The 19878-nt window shown below is 43.0% G+C and overlaps 2 protein-coding genes across 8 annotated transcripts in view; one reads left to right on the forward strand and one right to left on the reverse strand.

Annotated features, from left to right (window-relative positions):
• HSDL2 (hydroxysteroid dehydrogenase like 2) overlaps positions 1-9748 on the reverse strand; it is a 96927-nt gene extending 87179 nt beyond the window's left edge. For both annotated transcript variants that reach the window (NM_001199077.3, XM_009457050.4), the window contains exon 1: positions 9478-9748. In NM_001199077.3, coding sequence (NP_001186006.1) covers positions 9478-9494 — 17 coding nt within the window. In that variant the 5' untranslated portion in view covers positions 9495-9748. The remainder of the gene's footprint in view (positions 1-9477) is intronic.
• An 89-nt stretch (positions 9749-9837) lies between these two features.
• The window catches only part of PTBP3 (polypyrimidine tract binding protein 3), a 161300-nt gene continuing 151259 nt past the window's right edge, over positions 9838-19878 (forward strand). For 3 of the 6 annotated variants that reach the window (XM_063787246.1, XM_024345522.3, XM_063787248.1), the window contains exon 1: positions 10202-10957. The gene's annotated coding sequence lies outside the window, so the exon portion shown is untranslated. Of the gene's footprint in view, positions 10958-19878 lie in introns of all 6 variants that reach the window. The other 3 variants (XM_063787234.1, XM_063787231.1, XM_063787235.1) reach the window with 3 other exon arrangements.

The following is a 19878-nucleotide window of genomic DNA, read 5'->3' on the forward strand; positions in this document are numbered from 1 at the left end:
TTTGACAGAAATTATATTAAGTCTATAATTCAAAGTGGAAAGAATTGACATATTTGTGACAGTGAGTGTTCTAATCCATGAACATGGTATAATTCCATTTATTTAGGTCTTTCTAATGTATTTCATTATGATATAATTTCCTACAGAAAGGTATTATACATCTTTTGTTGGCTTTATTCCTAGGTACTCCATTGTTTTTAACTTTTTCCAACTTTTTATTTGTAAATAACTCAAACTTAAAGATGCAAGAATAATAGTACAAAAAAAATACTCACATATCCTTCACCCAGATTCATGTATTGTTAATATTTTACCCCAATGATTTAGCATTTGTGCTCATTTTCTCTCCTTCTCCCTTTCTCCTTCTCTATATCTTATTTTCTCCAAACCACTTAAGAGTGATTTAAGGCCAGGTGCAGTGGCTCATGCCTATAATCCCAGCAGTTTGGGAGACCAAGACGGGGATCACTTGAGCCCAGAAGTCGAAACCAGCCAGGGCAACATAGTGAGACCCTGTCTCTACAAAATTAAAAAATTAGCCATGTGTGGCAGTGTGCGCCTGTAGTCCCAGCTACTCAGGAGGCTCAGTCAGGAAGACTGTTTGATCCCAAAGGTTGAGGCTGCAGTGAGCCATGATTACACCACTGTACTCTAGCCTGGGAAACAGAGACTGACCCTGTCTCAAAAAGAAAAAAAAAAGTGATCTGAATACATCAAAGCTTGGTCTCTCATGTATCTACTTTCACAGTATTTTAATTTTGTCAATTGACTCAATAATGCCCTTTAGAGCATTTTTTCCTTCCACTACAGGACCCGGTTTAGGGTAGTGCTTTTAATTGACATATCTCTTTAGTCTCCGTTAATCTAGAACATTTTTGCAGCCTCTTCTGTCTTTTATGATATTGACCTTTTGAAAAATACAGTCTGCACTCCTTTTTTAAAAAATATAATGATCCTTACTTTTTTTTTTCCAAGATGGAGTCACACTCTGTCGCCCAGGTTAGAGTGCAGTGGCACTATCTCAGCTCACTGAGACCTCCACCTCCCAGGTTCAAGCAATTCTCCTGCCTCAGCCTCCTGAGTAGCTGGGATTACAGGCATGCACCACCACACCTGGCTAATTTTTTTTTGTATTTTTAGCAGTGACAAGGTTTCACCATGGTCTTGGACTCCTGACCTTGTGATCCACCCACCTAGGCTCCCAAAGTGCTAGGATTACAGGTGTAAGCCACCACACCTGGCGTATTTTTTTTTTTTTTTTTTTTTTTGAGATGGAGTCTAGCTCTGTCTCCCAGGCTGGAGTGCAGTGGCGCGATCTCGGCTCACTACAACCTCTGCCTCCCACGTTCAAGTGATTCTCCTGCGTCAGCCTCCCGAGTAGCTGGGATTACAGGCACGCGCCACAACGCCCAGCTAATTTTTCTATTTTTAGTAGAGACGGGATTTCACTATGTTGGTCAGGCTGGTCTTGAACTCCTGACCTCGTGATCTGCCCGCCTCGGCCTCCCAAAGTGCTGGGGTTACAGGCATGAGCCACTGTGCCTGGCTTTTTGTTTGTTTTTTTCTGAGACAGGGTCTTGCCCTGTCACCCAGGCTGAAGTACAGTGGCGCGATCACAGCTCACTGCAGCCTTGACCTCCTGGACTCAAGCAAATCTCCCACCTCAGCCTCCTGAGTAGCTGGGACTACAGGCACACATCATCAAGCCCGGCTAATTTTTTTATTTTTTGTGGAGACAGGGTCTCACCATGTTGGCCAGCCTGGTCTTGAACGCTTGGGCTCAAGCGATTCCCCTGCCTTGGTCTTGCAAAGTGCTGGGATTACAAGCATGAGCCACCACCCCTGGCTGAATGCTCATTTTGGATTCAACTGATATTTCTTCATGATTAGATTCCGGTTATGCATTTCCAACCAGAACATGTGATACTGTATTTTCCTCAGTATATCCCATAGGGCAGCATACAACGTCCATCCGTACTCACTTTATAATGTCAATTTTTATCATCTAACCATAGTGTTACCATATTTCTCCACTGCACAGTTACTATTCCTTCCCTTGCAACCAATAAACAATCAGTGCAAAAACGAAGACTCTTTTTATTATGGAATTTTCAAATACATTTAAAAAACCAGAAAAGAGTATAATAAGCTTCCATGTTTATTCAACTACTAAATTGTGAAAGCAATCATCAGAAAACAAATCCTGGGTAGGCATGGTGGCTCATGCCTATAATCTCAGCACTTTGGGAGGCAGAGGTGGGCAGAATGCTTTAGCCCTGGAGTTTGAGACCAGCCTGGGCAACATAGAGAAACCCATCTCTACTAAAAAATACAAAAATTAGCCAGGCATGTGGTACGCACCCATAGTCCCAGCTACTCAGGAAGCTGAGGTTGGAGGATCACCTGAGCCCATGACACGGAGGTTGCAGTGAGCTGATTTCACACCACTGCACTCCAGCCTGAACCACAGAGTGAGACCCTGTTTCAAAAAAAAAAAAAGAAAAGAAACCAAATCCCAGAGGTTACATACTTTCACCTATGAATACTTCAGTATTTACTTTTCTAACAGATAAAAACTTTTAAAATACCAATGTCATTATTATACCCAAGAAAATTAACAATAATTTCTCAATATCACTCAATATCTGTCTATGTTCAAACTTTTATAACTATCTCAGTTTTTCTTATGGTTGGCCTGATCAAATCAGGATCCAATAAGGACCTCACATTACATCTGGCTGTTATACCTTAAGAGTTTCTCTTTTAATCACTGCCAGCTTCCCTTCCACTCTTTATGCCATTTATTTGCTGAAGAATATACATCATATGTCCTGTAGTGGAGTCCATATCTGGGATTTTGAACTTCTCATTTTTATTGACATGTACTATATACTTCTTGCAGATTTTTGCTCGTGTAGAAATCTAACTATTATTTTTTGAGAGAGTCTCCCTTTGTCGCCCAGGCTGGTGTGCAATGGCACAATCACAGATTACTGGAGACTTGACCTTCCCAGCTCAACTAATCCTCCCACTAAGCCTCCTGAATAGCTAGGATCACGGGTGTGCATCACCACGCTTGGCTAATTTTTTTTTTTTTTTGGTAGAGACAGAGTCTTACTGTGCTGCCCAGGGTGGTCTTGAACTCCTGGGCTCAAGCGATTCTCCCACCTTGGCCTCTCAAAATGCTGGGATTACAGGCATGAGCCACCATGCCAAGCTCAAAATTATTTTTATTTGTTGACTTTTATATATAGCAATTTTCTTAAACTTTTATTAATTATAATAATTCAGTTATACGTTATTTTGGTTTTCTGTGCAGGATAATATCATCGGCAAATAACGACAGCATTATTTATTTCATTATAATCCAAATACTTTTTCTTCCTGTCTTACACCTTATTTACTAAAGGTTACACTTCAGTCAGAAGAAATGTGTTTCCAGATGGAAGGTCTGAAATTCAAGAAAATAGGAAAATCAAAGATATTGGTAAATAAGTACAGAAATCTTGTTTAGAAAGAGTACAATAATAATAAAATAATACTTGTGGGGTTAAAAAAGAGAATTAAAATATATTATTACAAACCAGCCTGGGCAACATAGTGAGACCCCACCTTTACCAAAAAAATATTTTTTTAATTAGTTGAGGCCTAGGCATGGTGGTTCATGCCTGTAATCACAACACTTTGGGAGGCTGAGGTGGGTGGATTGCTTGGGCCCAAGTTTGAGACCAGCCTAGGCAACATAACAAGACCATGTTACTATTTAAAAAAAAAAAATTAAATTAAAAAAATTGGCCGGGCACGGTGCCTCACACCTGTAATCCCAGCTCTTTGGGAGGCCGAGGTGGGCAGATCACCTGAGGTCAGCTCAAGACCAGCCTGGCCAACATGGTGAAACCCCGTCTCTACTAAAAACTACAAAAATTGGCCAGGCACAGTGGCTTACGCCTGTAATCCGAGCACTTTGGGAGGCTGAGGCGGGCGGATCACAAGGTCAGGAGTTTGAGACCAGCCTGACCAACATGGTGAAACTCCATCTCTACTAAAAATACAAAAAAAAAAAAAAATCGGCCAGGTGTGGTGGCAGATGCCTGTAATCTCAGCTACTCGGGAGACTGAAGCAGGAGAATTGCTTGAACCCTGGAGGTGGAGCTGAGATCGCGCCACTGCACTCCAGCCTGGGCGACAGTGCAAGATTCCATCAAAAAAAAAAAAAATTAGCCAGGTGTGGTGGTGCATGCCTGTAATTCCAGCTACTCTGGACGCTGAGGCAGGAGAATCGCTTGAACCCAAGAGGCAGAGGTTGCAATGAGCCTAGATCGCGCCACTGCACTCCATCCTGGGCGACAGAGCAAGACTCCATCTCAAAAAAATAAATAAATAAATAAAACTTAAAAACTTTTAAAAAAGAAGTCTGATCTCTTACCTATAGGTGACCAGCTTCATTAATTTCTGGCCTATCATTTTTGTACTTTTTTCAAACATAAGCAAACATATATATATATAAAACACTCTATGTAAGTGAAAAATTATCCCTTCCTTTTTTCATACAAAAGGTAGTATACATAAAATATTAAAGTGGTTCTGTTGTTGTTGTTGTTGTTGTTGTTGTTGTTGTGTTTTTCTTTTGACAGTCTTGTACAAGTTTTTCACTACTGCAAGCAAGGCTGTAGACAGGTCGTGGTGACCTAGCCTGCAGAAATGAACTCCAGACACTCCTGAGCAAGGTTAAAAGAAGAAAAACAATTTCCTTTACTGTCTCTCTTGTACTATTAGTTATGACTATGTTTGCCAATGCTTGTATTTAGTAAGATTTGCAAAGTTCCTGTTTTTCTTTCGATGCAGCTGCTAGGCCACTAGTTATGCAAGGCCACAGGTTAGTGCCAGGTCAGCAGTTATGCTATGGATTACGTGATTTGTCACTGTAAAATTTACTGCCTTTGTTTTGATCTTGTATACTGGCCTATATAAGCTAAACTCTGTTTTTGTTCAAGGCTCATCTTTTTGGATGTGAATCCACTGAGCCGGTGCGTACCTTAAATAAACATCCTCCTGTCTTCCCAATATCGGTCTCTCTGGTCCTCAGTTTACCACAACAGCCTCAACAGCTCATGGCAGCCTCAACCTCCTGGGCTCAAGTGATTCACCTCAGCCTCCCAAGTAGCTGGGACCACAGGCTAAAGTGATTTTTAATGTAAGTATTTACAAGAAAATGTCCCAACTATTGCTGTAAAAAAAAGCCATATCTCTTTGCTTTGAGTATAGCTTGATTGATTCCCAGTAGGAGAAAGGGCATTTTCTTCCTCACTCAGAGTCTCTGGCATTGGCAGAAAAAAAAGCAAACATAACCCTGATCTGTGCCAGTAAGGAAGTCCTCCAGCTCCAAAGCATTAGTACCAGAATATAGAAGGCAAGAGCACTTCAAAGAAGGCTCCAAATTTCTTAGTATTATTGATAGATGGCTAAAACTTGCTGATGAAGAGCTAACTTACAGTTTAATTTACTAAAATTCTCTGGTACCCCAAAATCAGGTAAAAGTACTGAAATTTTTAGTAAAAGGAAGAACAACTGTTTCCAAAAAACTATACAAATTATTCTAAACTTCATTTGGAAAAGTAAATACCCAAGTATAACCAGGAAAATTCTGAAAAATAATCCAAATGTGGTGGGAACTAGCTTTCCCACATATTAAAACATTTTGTAAAACTAGAGCAATTAAAATAGTTTGGGCTGGGTAGAGTGGCTCACATCTGTAATCCTAGCACTTCGGGGGCTGAGGCAGGAGGATCACTTGAGCCCAGGAGTTTGAGACCAGCCTGGGCAACAAAGTGAGACTCCTCTACAAAAAAATTTTTAAAAAATAGCCAGGCATTATGGCGCATGTCTACAGTCCCACCTAATTGGGAAAATGAGCTGGGAGGACTGCTTAACCCCAGGAGATCAAGGCTGCAGTGACCTATGATGGTGCCAATGCACCCCAGCCTGGGTGACAGAGCGAGGCCCTGTCTCAATTAATTAATTAAGTAAACAGTCTGGTACTGGTACATGAATAGAAACTAAAGTAGCAGAGCAGAAAGTCCAGAAACAGAGCGCTATATGTGCAAGAATTTAATATACGACAGAGGTAGAATTTCGAGCAGAAGAGAAAAGATTAACTCTTAGGTCAATGCTGCTAGGACAAATGAGCAGCCATCTGAAGAAAAATCAAGTGGGCTTCCTAACTCACTTCCTGAAAGAAATCTCAGGGGGATAAAAAATCTGACTATAAAAAATATAGACAATACAAATATATTTGAAAAATACAAAAATATAAGACCATAAAAATATTAGCAGAAAACTAATTTAAAAAGATCTGCCCAGGCACGGTGGCTCACACCTGTAATCCCAGCATGTTGGGATGCCGAGTCAGGAGGATTACTTGAGGTCAGGAGTTTGAGACCAGCCTGGCCAACATGGTGAAACCCCATCTCTACTAAAATTACAAAAATTAGCCAGGCATGGTGGTGTGCGCCTGTAATCCCAGCTACTTGTGAGGCTAAGGCAGGAGAATCACTTAAACCTGGGAGGCAGAGGTTGCAGTGAAACGAGATCGCACCACTGCACTCAAGCCTGGGCAACAGAGCAAGATTCCATCTCAAAGAAAGAAAGAAAGATCTCGGTTTAACTCAAAGGCTTACAGAGCAAGACTCCATCTCAAAAAAAAAAAAAAAAGATCTTGGTTTAACTCAAAAATGCAAAAGCCTTGAGAGACTGATAACTCTGGCTTCACAAAAACATGTTTCTCCATGTTAAATAAACAGTATAATCAAAGTCCAGATGCAACATGAAAAACTGTGGAAAATATTTGTAATGTGATAAAAGACAAATTTTTAAAATACACAGAGCCCTCAGAGATTAATGAAAAACCTCATTTGTTAAGCCAGACAAATATAAAGATACATAGATGGCTTCAAACCAGGGTTTCTCAACCTCTGCACTACTGACCTTTTGGACTACATAATTCTTTGTTGTACGGAATGCTTGTGAATTGTAGGATGTGCACCAGCATCCCTGTACTCTACTCACGAGATGCCATTAGCATCCCCATTCAATTGTGACTATCAAAAATGTCTTGAGATATTACCAAATGTCCTCTGGGGATCAAACTGTCCCTGGTTTAAATACACAAAGAGATCCAAATCCACACTTGTGATAAAATAAACGCAAATTTTAACAATAATGAGGTGACACTTTTTTCTCTAATTAGATTTTCATCATTAACTATTTTGCAGTTAGCCAACAAGTGGGATTAGAGGATCTCATTTATCCTTTTGGGTGTGCAACCCTTCTGGAGGGTCATCTGGCAATATCTATCAAAATATAAAGTGCATTTACTCTTTTTTCTTTTTGAGACAGACTCTCACTCTCTCACGCAGGGTGGAGGGCAGGGCAGTGGCATGATCTCGGCTCACTGCGACCTCCGCCTCCAGGTTCAAGCGGTTCTCCTGCCTCAGCCTCCTGAGTAGCTGGGATTACAGGTGCCCGCCACCAGGTCCAGCTAATTTTTGTATTTGTAATTTTTGTAATTTTGTAGTTTTAGTGGAGACGGAGTTTCACCATGTTGGCCAGGCTGGTCTCGAACTCTTGACCTCCAGTGATCCGCCCGCCTCGGCCTCCCAAAGTGCTGGGACTACAGGCGTGAGCCACTGCGCCCAGCCACATTTACTCTTTGATCCAGTAATTTCACTTCCAGGAGTTTATCCTACATATACACTTATATATGTGCAAATAGATAAATACAAGTATAATTATGGAAGCAAAAAGAGTATCCAAAAAACTGGAAACAGTCTAGTATCCAACAATAGGGAACAGGTTAAATAAACAAAGGTATATTCATATACAGGTTGAGCAAACCAAATCTGAAAACCTGAAATCCGAACACGTCTGGAACCAAGCATTTTGGATAATGGATACTCAAGCTGTTACGGAATATTATGCAACCATTAAAAAGGAGGAGGGGCCAGGCGCAGTGGCTTACGCCTGTAATCCCAGCACTTTGGGAGGCCGAGGCAGACGGATCACGAGGTCATGAGATCGAGACCATCCTGGCTAACATGGTGAAACCCCGTCTGTACTAAAAATACAAAAAAATCAGCAGGGCTTGGTGGCACGCGCCTGAAGTCCCAGCTACTCGGGAGGCTGAGGCAGGAGAACTGCGGGAGGCGGAGGCTGCCGTGAGCCGAGATCATGCCACTGCACTCCAGACTGGAAGACAGAGCGAGACTCCATCTCAAAAGAAAAAAAAAAGAAGGCGGAAGATCTGCATGTACTAAAAATGTATGTCTCTGGGCACAGCGGTGCATGCCTGTAATCCTAAATACTCCAGAGGCTAAGAAGGGAGGAACATCAGCCTGGGAGTTCGAGGCTACAGGCCAGTCTGGGCAACATGGGAGACCCTGTCTTTAAAAAAAACAAAGAAAGAATGTCCCAAGACATACCAACTAAAAGTAGCAAGACCAAGAATAGAGTTTGCTGCTATTTTTAAGAAAGGGTGTGTGTGTGTGTGTGTGTGTGTGTGTGTGTGTGTGTGTGTATCCGGATGTATACAAAATATGTTCATACACGCATGAAATAGAAACGTAAGTAACTGGGGAACTAGATTTTAGGGATGGGGAGACTCACTTTTTACCCTATACTCTTTGAACTGTTTTAAGTCTTTGGCTATATGCCTGCATGTTTCAGGCAAATTACAAAATCTGACAACACCTCACTCAACTCAAGATACCCAGACCTTACATAAACCAGAAAGTAGAATGGTGGTTGCCAATGTACGAGCGGAGGTGGGGAAGAGTTGTTTCATGGATAGAGTTTCAGCTTGCAGATGAAAAAAGTTCTGGAGATTGACCGCACAACGATATGAATCTACTTAACACTACTGAAGTGTACACTTAAAAAACGGTTAAGATGGCAGATTTTGTACGTGTTTTAACACAATTTTTTAAGGTGAAAAAAAAATCCCCCAAAGATACCCATGTTTAAAGATCGGTTTAGTTTCTAATTTGGAAATCATTTTTTAAACACTCCATTATTACTCTAGAATTGAGCGTCAGGAACAAGTGAAAACTCTTTAAACTCTGGAGCTGCTCCTGCGACCTTTCACCTAGAACTCACACGCATTCGGCCAGGCACGCACTCCTGCTAAACTCAGGGAGGACCGGCACTGGGGGCGGCGTGGTGACTCCCCCTCGGCCCTTTACCCGTGGAAAAGGTTTCTACACTGCTGCCATCCTGTAATACAAAAGTTTGTGTTCCTTTTCACACGTTACCGCAGATTCTCGGTGCACAGTGCCCAGCGCGGACCAGAGCTCAGAGCGTGCCCAGGCAGTATCCTTGACCTCCCACAGCCGGGCCGGCCAGCCCGGGCGATCCGCGGCGGCCCCACCGAGACGCGCCCTTCGCCCGACAGGGTCTCTCCCCGCGCCGCCCCTACCCCCTTACCCGGTGTTGGGTAACATGACTTTCGTAGATCAGAGGAGGTGGCGGCGACAGCGGCGGCGGCGAGCAGAGAGCTAAAGCTGGACCGTCCCTCCGCATTTATCCCCGCCCCTGCCCCGCCCCTGCCCCCCCGAGGCCTGTGCGGGAACTGCGCGCGGAAAAGCCGGGATCGCCGAGTGCGCCTGCGTATGCAGTGGGCCTCCCGCGCCCAGCGTTCCTCTTCGTCGCCTCCCAAGCCTGGTCCCTGATTGCAGGCTCTCCGCGCAGGCGCTTTGAGGCACAGCTCCGCCCCGCCCCCTCACTGGTTGTACGGTGACAATCAGGCTCCCGTCGGCGCCTAGCATCTGGGCAACGTCAGCCGCTACGTCCACCTTTTCCCGGTCTCTAGGGGTTTCTCCTCGCGCCGCTGTGTTCCAGCGCCGGCTCTGAGCTGGGAGGGTGACTGAGCCCTGAGCTTGGGCCCTCCGAGAGGTGCTTTAGCTCTGGGTCTTCTTGCCCCTACGCCCGAGCCTGGCGCTCTCTCGGCCCCCTCTTAGGAACGCTAGCCCTGGGCAGAAATTGCCTTTGTGGCTGAAGTCGGCCAGCGTCGCGTTTCCACTCTCCCGCCGAATCTGGACCCAAGCCAGCCTCCCCTTGTGCATCGGTAGATAGCTTGTGTTAAGGCGCCAGCTTCTTGGAACAGAGCTCTCTGCAAAAGTCGCGCTGAAGAATTCATAGTCAAAAGCTGAACTTGCAGAAGTTTTTACTTCTGGAATGAGTGTTGAAATGAGATCAATTCTGACATTCAGTTTCGCTTTTGGGATTATGCCTTGGACTAACTCAGCTACTCTGATGAGCTAAAGACTGTAGTATATTTGGAGGAAGACACGAGGAACTGTTTTGTATTTTGTAGGGATAGAACAGGACCTTGAGGAGATTATTATATGAAGACTAGTTAAAGAAACTACCCTGGAGATGGCTTATGTACTCTCTCCTTTGTTTTTGTTTTGTTTTTTGAGACGGAGTCTCGCTGTCGCCCACGCTGAAGTGCAGTGGCGCGGATCTCGGCTCATTGTAACCTCCGCCTCCCGGGTTCAAGTGATTCTCCTCCCTCAGCCTCCGGAGTAGCTGGGACTACAGGCATGCATCACCACGCCTGGCTAATTTTTTTGTGTTTTTAGTAGAGACGGGGTTTCGCCATGTTGGGCTGGCTGGTCTCGAGCTCTTGACCTCAAATGATTGGCCCGCCTCGGCCTCCCAAAGTGCTGGGATTACAGGCGTGAGCCTCCGCGCCCGGCCTCTCTCCCCTTTGTTATGGGCCCTAAATGACTCTATTTCCTCCTGCATATCACCTGCCCGACTCCTGTAGGCATTTGAATTGATGATTCATGATATGGTCTTTAGAGGCTCCAGAGGAATTTGCAAATTATTATCATCCACTAAGTGATTGCTGATTACCTGAGATACAGCAGCTCAAAAAGGACAAGGTCTCTGCCTATGGGAGGTATGAGTCTCCAGTGTGTTCTTTAGACTGTTGTTAAGCATTAGGTGTTTTAAGAAGAGTGTTGATAGAGACTGTTAGATGAAAATAACTTACTCTCCTCTCATCCTTAGGAGCACTTGCTGAAGCGTGTATATATCTGTCGAATAGAGTGAATTCTTAGTAATGGGGTGACATTTCCTTCATATCATCTAAAATGTTCTCTCCTTTTTGAAAGCCACAATATCTTCAGTCTGTTAGAGCCTCCTTTCTTGAATTTGTGTGCTTCTATTTCCATTTGTTACGGAAAGAGAGCTCAACGAAGAGGCAAAACAAACAAAAAACCTTTGCCAATTTTTCAGTCATAACGATATTTTGTGAGCCTAAATACCTGTACTTATACTATTTTTATACTTTGCGATGGCTTTCACAGAAGGCAAATTTATTCCTAAATTATTAGAAGTAGTTTTACTAAGCAAGTTTAAATCCATTGTATTCAGTACTTTGACTAGAGTTCATTTAAAGTGTGATTTGGAGTTACCCATGACCTTCTACCCCATTACCTTGATTAACCTAGTGTTAGATTAATGCTACAGGTGAGGAATGGGTGAAGAAGGAGAGGACTTGTGAACATAATTAGATCTTCATTTTGGAAGGTGAATAATTTTGGCTTAGAAAGAACACTTCTGACTGCAGCATGAAGAATAGTTTGTGAGTAGATAAAGGCACAGAAGCCATTTAAAAGCCCATAGTAATGTAATGTGTAAGAAAAGTAGTAACCTGAACTAAGGCAGTAATAGTGGAAATGAAAAGACATACTCAAGATATGGAACCTGGCAGATGTAACTAATGATTAGATGTGGAGCAAAGGGGGAAGATGGTATCAGTGGTGACCTTCAGATTTCTGGTGTAAAGTCCTGGGAGGATGGTGATAACACAGTAAAGAAGTGAAAACAAATGGTTTGAAAAATAGATGTCTTGAAAGTCAGGTAAGTCTCACTCATTTCACCCCTTCTCAGCTTGATAAAGCTACCTAAAAATGCAAGTTTCTTGACAGACTACTGGTTACAATACATTCTCCCAACCAATTTATCTCCCTTAGGTTTTGGTTATATGCAACATTAACCTAATTTGGCTAATTTAAACCAAATTAAAGGGGTTGGAGAATTTAGAAGAATTCCGGGATAGTTTATATAACTTAAGGAAGAGCTGAACAACTAAGCTTGACAATGGGAACCAAGGTGCTTCCATGATCCTCAGCAGCATGATCTTTCTAGAATGCATTGTAGGTGGCTTCCCTGTCTTTTCTGTGTATCTGTTCAAGCTTCAAATACTAAGACAGTCTAGTACAATGTGTTTCGTTTTGTTTTGTTTTTTTGAGATAAGATCTTGCTCTGTCACCCAGGCTGGAGTGTAGCAGCATGATCATGGCTCACTGTAGCCTCAACCTCCTGGGCTTAGCCACCCAAGTAGCCAGGACCACGGGCATGTGCCACCACACCTGGCTAATTTTACTTTTTATAGACACAGGGGTCTCACTGTGTTGCCCAGGTTGGTCTTGAACTCCTCACCTCAAGCAATCCTCCCACCACACAGCCTTCCAAGGTGCTGGGAAATGTTTCAACCTGTAAATTCGTTGGCCATGGCCAGGGACACAAGTGGATATGGACAATGGGGAAGTAACAAAACATTGCATACCTACCTACCCCAGGTCATGGAAGTTGTGTAAATGTAGAGCAAGTAAATTGGCATTCATAATTCTGGGAAGAAAGGGATCATAAAACTTTTTATTTCATAGGGCTTGTGATGGTTAATACTGAGTGTCAACTTGATGGTATTGAAGGATGCAAAGTATTGGTCTTGGGTGTATCTGTGAGGGTATTGCCAAAGGACATTAACATTTGAGTCAGTGGGCTGGGAAGGGCAGACCCACCCTTAATCTGAGTGGGTACCATCTAATCAGCTGCCAGTGAATATAAGACAGGCAGAAAAACTTGAAAAGATGAGACTGGCCTAGCCTCCCAGCCTACATCCTTCTCCTGTGCATTTATCCCCTTCTTGCCCTCCAACATCAGACTTCAGGTTCAGTTTTGGGACTTGGACTGGCTCTCCTTGCACCTCAGCTTGCAGATGGCCTATTATGGGACCTTGTGATCATGTGAGTTAATACTTAATAGGCTGGGCGCGGTGGCTCACGCCTGTAATCCCAGCATTGTGGGAGGCCGAGGCGGGCGGATCACAAGGTCAAGAGATGGAGACCATCCTGGCCAACGTGGTGAAACGCCATCTCTACTAAAAATACAAAAATTAGCTGGGCGTGGTAGCACACACCTGTAGTCCCAGCTACTCGGGAGGCTAAGGCAGGAGAATCACTTGAACCTGGGAGACGGAGGTTGCAGTGAGCCGAGACCACGCCACCGCACTCCAGCCTGGTGACAGAGCGAGACTCTGTCTCAAAAAAAAAAAAAAAAAACAAACAATAAACTCCCCTACACACACACACACACACACACACACACATATATGGAAGTAATAGGATATATATATGTATATATATGTGTATATATGTATATATGTGTGTATATATGTATATATGTGTATATATGTATATATATGTGTGTATATATATGTGTGTGTATATATATATGTGTGTGTATATATATCCTCTAGAGAACCCTGACTAATACGGATTTTGGTACCAGAAGTAGGGTCCAGAACAGGAGAAGGCTCTGCAACAGGTCCAGGCTGCTGTGCAAGCTGCTCTGCCACTTGGGCCATATGACCCAGCAGATCCAATAGTGCTTGAGGGGTCAGTGGCAGATAGGGATGCTATTTGGAGCCTTTGCCAGGCCACCATAAATGAATCACAGTGGAGGCCTCTAGGATTTTGGAACAAGACCCTGCCATCTTCTGCAGATAACTACTCTCCTTTTGAGAGACAGCTCTTAGCCTGTTACTGGGCTTTGGTGGAAACTGAACGTTTGACTATGGGTCATTAAGTCACCATGTGACCTGAACTGCCTATCATGAACTGGATGCTTTCTGACCCATCTAGCCATAAAGTGGGTCGTGCACAGCAGCATTCCATCATCAAATGGAAGTGTTATATGCATGATCGGGCTCTAGCAGTTCCTGAAGGCACCTGAGGAATAAGTTACATGAGGAAGTGGCTCAAATGCTCATGGTCTCCGCTCGTGCCACCCTGCATTCTTTGCCCTAGCCTGCACCAATGGCCTCATGGGGAGTTCCCTATGATCATGATCAGTTGACATGATCAGTTGACAGAGCAAGAGAAGACTAGGGCCTGGTTCACAGATGGTTTTGCATGATACGCAGGCATCATCTGAAAGTGGACAGCTGCAGCACTACAGCCCCTTTCTAGGACATCCCTGCAGGCCAGCAATAAAGGGAAATCTTCCCAGTGGGCAGAACTTCGAGCAGTGCACCTGGATGTGCGCTTTGCATGGAAGGAGAAATGGCCAGACGTGTGATTATATACTGATTCATGGGCCGTAGCCAGTGATTTGGCTGGATGGTCAGGGACTTGGAAGAAGCATGATTGGAAAATTGGTGACAATAAAATTTGGGGAAGAGGTATGTAGATGGACCTCTCTGAATGGTCAAAAACTGTGAAGTGCTAACCAATGGGTGACCTTAGCAGAGGAGGATTTTAATAATCAAGTGGATAGGATGACTCGTTTTGTGGACACCACTCAGCCTCTTTCCCCAACCACCCCTGTCATCATCCAGTGGACCCGTGAACAAAGTGGCCATGGTGGCAGGGATGGAGGTTATTCATGGGCAACAGGGACTTCCACTCACCAAGGCTGACCTGGCTACAGCCACTGCTGAGTGCCCAATTTGCCAGCAGCAGAGACCAACACTGAGCCCTCGATATGGCACAATTCCTCACGGTGATAAGCCAGCTACCTAGTGGCAGGTTGATTATATTGAACCTCTTCCATCATGGAAAAGGCAAAGGTTTGTCCTCACTGGAATAGACACTTACTCTGGATATGGGTTTGCCTATCTTGTACACAATGCTTCTGCCAAGACTACCATCCATGGACTCACAGAATGACTTATCCACTGTTGTGGTATTCCACACAGCATTGCCTCTGAACAAGATACTTACTTTATGGCTAAAGAAGTGTGGCAGTGGGCTCATGCTCATGGAATTCACTGGTCTTACCATGTTCCCCATCATCTTGAAGCGGCTGGATTGATAGAACAGTGGAATGGCCTTTTGATGTCACAATTACAACACCAACTAGGTGACAATACTTTGCAGGGCTGGGGCAAAGTTCTCCAGAAGGTTGTGTATGCTCTGAATCAGTGTTCAATATATGGTACTGTTTCTCCCATAGCCAGGATTCATGGGTCCAGGAATCAAGGGGTAGAAGTGGAAGTGGCACTACTTACCATAACGCCTAATGATCCGCTAGCAAATATTTGCTTCCTGTTCCTGTGACATTACGTTCTGATGGCCTAGAGGTCTTAGTTCCAGAGGGAGGAATGCTGCCACCAGGAGACACAACAATGATTCCATTAAATGGGAAGTTAAGATTGCCACCTGGACATTTTGTGCTCCTCCTACCTTTAAGTCAATGGGCTAAGAAGGGAGTTAGTGTTGGCTGGTGTGATTGACCCGGATTATCAAGATGAAATCAGTCTACTACTCCACAGTATTCGCAGGAGATCCATTAGGGCATCTCAGTATTACCATACCCTGTGGTTAAGGTTGATGGGAAACTACAGCAGCCCAATCCAAGCAGGACTATAAATGGCCCAGACCCTTCAGAAATGAAAGTTTGGGTCACCCCACCAGGAAAAAAAAACCACGACCTGCTGAGCTGCTTGATGAAGGCAAAGGGAATACAGAATGGGTAGCAGAAGAAGATAGTCATCAATACCAGCTATGACCACGTGACCAGTTGCAGAAACAAGGACTGTAATTGTCATGAGTATTTCCTTCTTTTGTTAAAAACATGTTTGTGTAGGTATACACTTGTACTAAGAAAATATCTTCATTTTATTTCCTTTTTCCTTTATCATGTGACATAAAATTTATTGACTTCATGTCAGCATTTAAGTCTTGTTAACTTTATGTAACAGCATTTGGATTGGGGAAGGATAGTTGTATTATGTTAGGCGGAATTCTGATCTTATTGTCTTTATTTGAAGATTACGTATGTTCTCAGGAGATGTGTATGGGTTCAAGTTGACAAGGGGTGGACTTGTGATGGTTAATACTGAGTGTCCACTTGATTGGATTGAAGGATGCAAAGTATTGATCCTCGGTGTGTCTGTGACAGTGTTGCCAAAGGAGATTAAAATTTGAGTCAGTGGGCTAGGGAAGGCGGGCCCACCCTTAATCTGGGTGGGCACCATCTAATCAGCTGCCAGTGAATACAAAGCAGGCAGAAAAAATGTGAAAAGGTTAGAATGGCCTAGCCTCCTAGCCTACATCTTTCTCCCAAGCTGGATGCATCCTGCCATTGAACATCAGACTCCAAGTTTTTCGGTTTTGGGGCTCAGACTGGCTCTCCTTGTTCCTCAGCTTGTACATGGCTTATTGTGGGACCTTGTGATCATGTGAGTTAATACTTAATAAACTCATGTAGGCTGGGCCTGGTGGCTCATGCCTGTAATCCCAGCACTTTGGGAGGCTGAGATGGGCAGATCACAAGGTCAGGAGATCGAGACCATCCTGGCTAACACGGTGAAACCCTGTCTCTACTAAAAATACAAAAAAAAATTAGCCAGGCATGGTGGCGGGCACCTGTAGTCCCAGCTACTTGGAAGGCTGAGGCAGGAGAATTGCTTGAACCTGGGAGAGGCTGCAGTGAGCTGAGATCGCGCCATTGCATTCCAGCCTGGGCAACAAGAGTGAAACTTCATCTCAAAAAAAAAAAAAAAAAAAGAAAGCCTATGAATTCAAGGAAGTACATATATGTTCACGGCAGCATTATTCATAATAGCCAAAAGGTGGAAACAAATGTCTATCAACTAATGAATGGATAAACACAATATGGTATATGCATTCAATAGAATATGATTCAGCTATAAAAAGGAATGAAGTACTGATACATGCTAAAATATGAATGAACCTCAAAAACGTTGTGCTAAGTGAAAGAAGGCAGACACAAAAGGTCACCTATTTTATGATTCCATTTCTATAAATAATGTCCATAATAGGTAAATCTGTAGAGATAGAAAGCAGATTGGTGGCTGCCAGAGGCCAAGGGAAGGGGGCAATAGAGAGTAACTGCTTAATTGGTATGGAGTTTCCTTTTGGGGTGATGAAAATGTTTTGGGACTAGATAGAGGTAGTAGTCACACAACGTAGTAATTATACTAAATGTCAATGAAAATTTCACTTTAATATTGCTAATTTCATATGTGAATTCCACCTCGTTTTTTTAAATAAAAAAATTTATGGAAAACCAGGCGCAGTTGCTCATGCCTGTAATCCCAGCACTTTAGGAGGCCAAGGCAGGAGAATTGCTTGAAGCCAGGAGTTCAAAACCAGCCTGGGCAACATAGTGAGACCCTGTCTCTACAAAAAAAATTTTTTTAATTAGCTGGACATGGTGACATGTGCCTGTAGTTCCAGCTACTCAGGAGGGCTGAGGAGGGAGGATCACTTGAGCCCAGGAGCTTGAGGGGGCTGAAGTGAGTTATGATTGCACCATTATACTCCAGCCTTGGTGACAGAATAAGACCTTGTCTCTGAAAAGAAAAAAAAAAAATCTATGGAAGAAAAATTTTTAACAGAACATGGCTGATGCAGAAAACTCTTCAAGACCAAGCCCCCTTTTTACAGTTGTGCTTTGGAGAACAATAGCTAAGCAATGAAGAATAAACCAGGTCAAGCAACAGAACATGACACCATCTCTACAAAAAATAAAACAAAAAGCCATTAGCCAGATGTGGTGGTGCATGCCTGTGATCCCAGCTACTTGGGAGGCTGAGGCAAGAGGATCCCTTATGCTTGGGTGGTTGAGGCTGCAGTGGGCCATGATCATGCCACTGCACTCTAGCCTAGGTGACAGAGTGAGATGCTGTCTCAAAAAACAAAAATGAATGAATTGTGAACTAAGAAATAAAGGTGTAACTTTTATGACTACCTTGAGCACCAGTGGGATCTGGTAAAAAAAAAAAAAAAAAAAAAAAAATCTACTAAAAACTTCTCCAGTTCTCATTCTCCTTGGATTTTGGAAGCAGAACCCATCTATGAATTGAGAAATACACCAAAGCTCTTGAGCAATGTGTGGAGGAGAGTGCTCTAATAAGTTTATTTTGCGTTCTCCAAGGTGATAATTTTATATCTTTTCATGTGGAATGTCCACCAACCTCTTCTAGCAGTTTCATAGTTGAGTTGAAACAGATGAATTAGGGGTTCACGTGAAAAATCCAAGTGCAATTAGTAGGAGCAATCCAGTATTGAGAAAACAAGACAGCAAGTAGTAGGTCAAGGATGTAGAATGAGGCAGCAAGGAGTCTAGCAGTAAGAAACATGTTGAAATCTGGACAATAAGTAGTTGGGCATTAACCACAGAGGTTGGGGAGAACTGCAGTCTTTAGGAAATGATTATTTCAGGTGCTATACCCAAAACAGGTGAGTAAGACAAAGATGTAAGACAAAGATGTCTACTTTGGGCACTTATATTCAACATTGTACTGGGGGCAATAGCCAGAACAATTAGATAAGAAAAAAAAAAAAAAGCACCCAGACTGGAAATGAAGGAGTAAAACTATCTTTACTTGCAGATGACATGATCTTATATCTAGAAAAACCTAAGGAATCCACAAAAAAAAAAAAAAAAATACTAGAGCTAATAAATGAATTTACTAAGGTTGTAGGAGGCAGAATATTAAAAATGCAACCTTATTTATATACACTAGTAATAAATAATCCAAAAAGGAAATTAATAAATTTCATTTATAAGAACATCAAAATGAATAAAATACATGGAATAAATTTAGCCAAAAAATGCAAGATTTATACAAAAACTACAAAACGTTGCTGAAAGAAACTAAAGAAGACCTAAATAAATGGCAAGGCATTCCAGTTCATGGGTTGAAAGACTTAAAATTGTCAAATTACAATACTCCTCAAAGCAATCTACAAATTCAATACAATCCCTATCAAAATTATAATAGCTTTATTCATAGAAATGGAAAAGCCAATCCTCAAATTAATGTGGACTTGTGAGAGATCCCCAATAGCTAAGACAATTTGAAAAAGAACAACAAAATTGGAGGACTCATACTTCCAGATTTTTTTTTTAATTGAAACGGGGTCTCACTCTGTCATCCAGTCTGGAATGCAGTAGCGCAATCTCGGTTCACTGCAACCTCCACCTCCTGGGCTCAAGTGATCCTCCCATCTCAGCCTCCTGAGTAGCTAGGACCACAGGCATGCATGACCACACCACTATTTTTTTGTATTTCTGGTGGAGATAGGGTTTTGCCATGTTGTCCAGGCTGGTCTTGAACTCCTGAGGTCAAGTAATCCACCTGCCTCAGCCTCCCAAAGTGCTGGGATTACAGGCATGAGCCATTGCACCTGGCCCACACTTCCATATTTTAAAACTTACTATAAGGTTACAGTAATCAAAAGTGGGAGCAGTGACATCAGCAAGATGGTGGAAAAGGATTTTCCAGCATTTGTTCCCTTGCAGAAACATTGTATTAGTCCATTTTCATACTGCTATTAAGAAATACCTGAGACTGGATCATTTATAAAGAAAAAGAGGTTTAATAAGCTCACAGTTCCACATGGCTAGGGAGGCCTCTCAATCATGGCAGAAGGCAAAGGAGGAGCAAAATCATGTCTTACATGGTGGCAGGCAAGAGAGTGTGTGCAGGGGAACTGCCTTTTATAAAATCATCAGATCTCATGAGATTTATTCACTCTCATGAGAAAAGCATGGGAAAAC

Source organism: Pan troglodytes, chromosome 11 (genome assembly GCF_028858775.2).
Source record: "Pan troglodytes isolate AG18354 chromosome 11, NHGRI_mPanTro3-v2.0_pri, whole genome shotgun sequence".
NCBI classification, from domain to species: Eukaryota; Metazoa; Chordata; class Mammalia; order Primates; family Hominidae; genus Pan; species Pan troglodytes.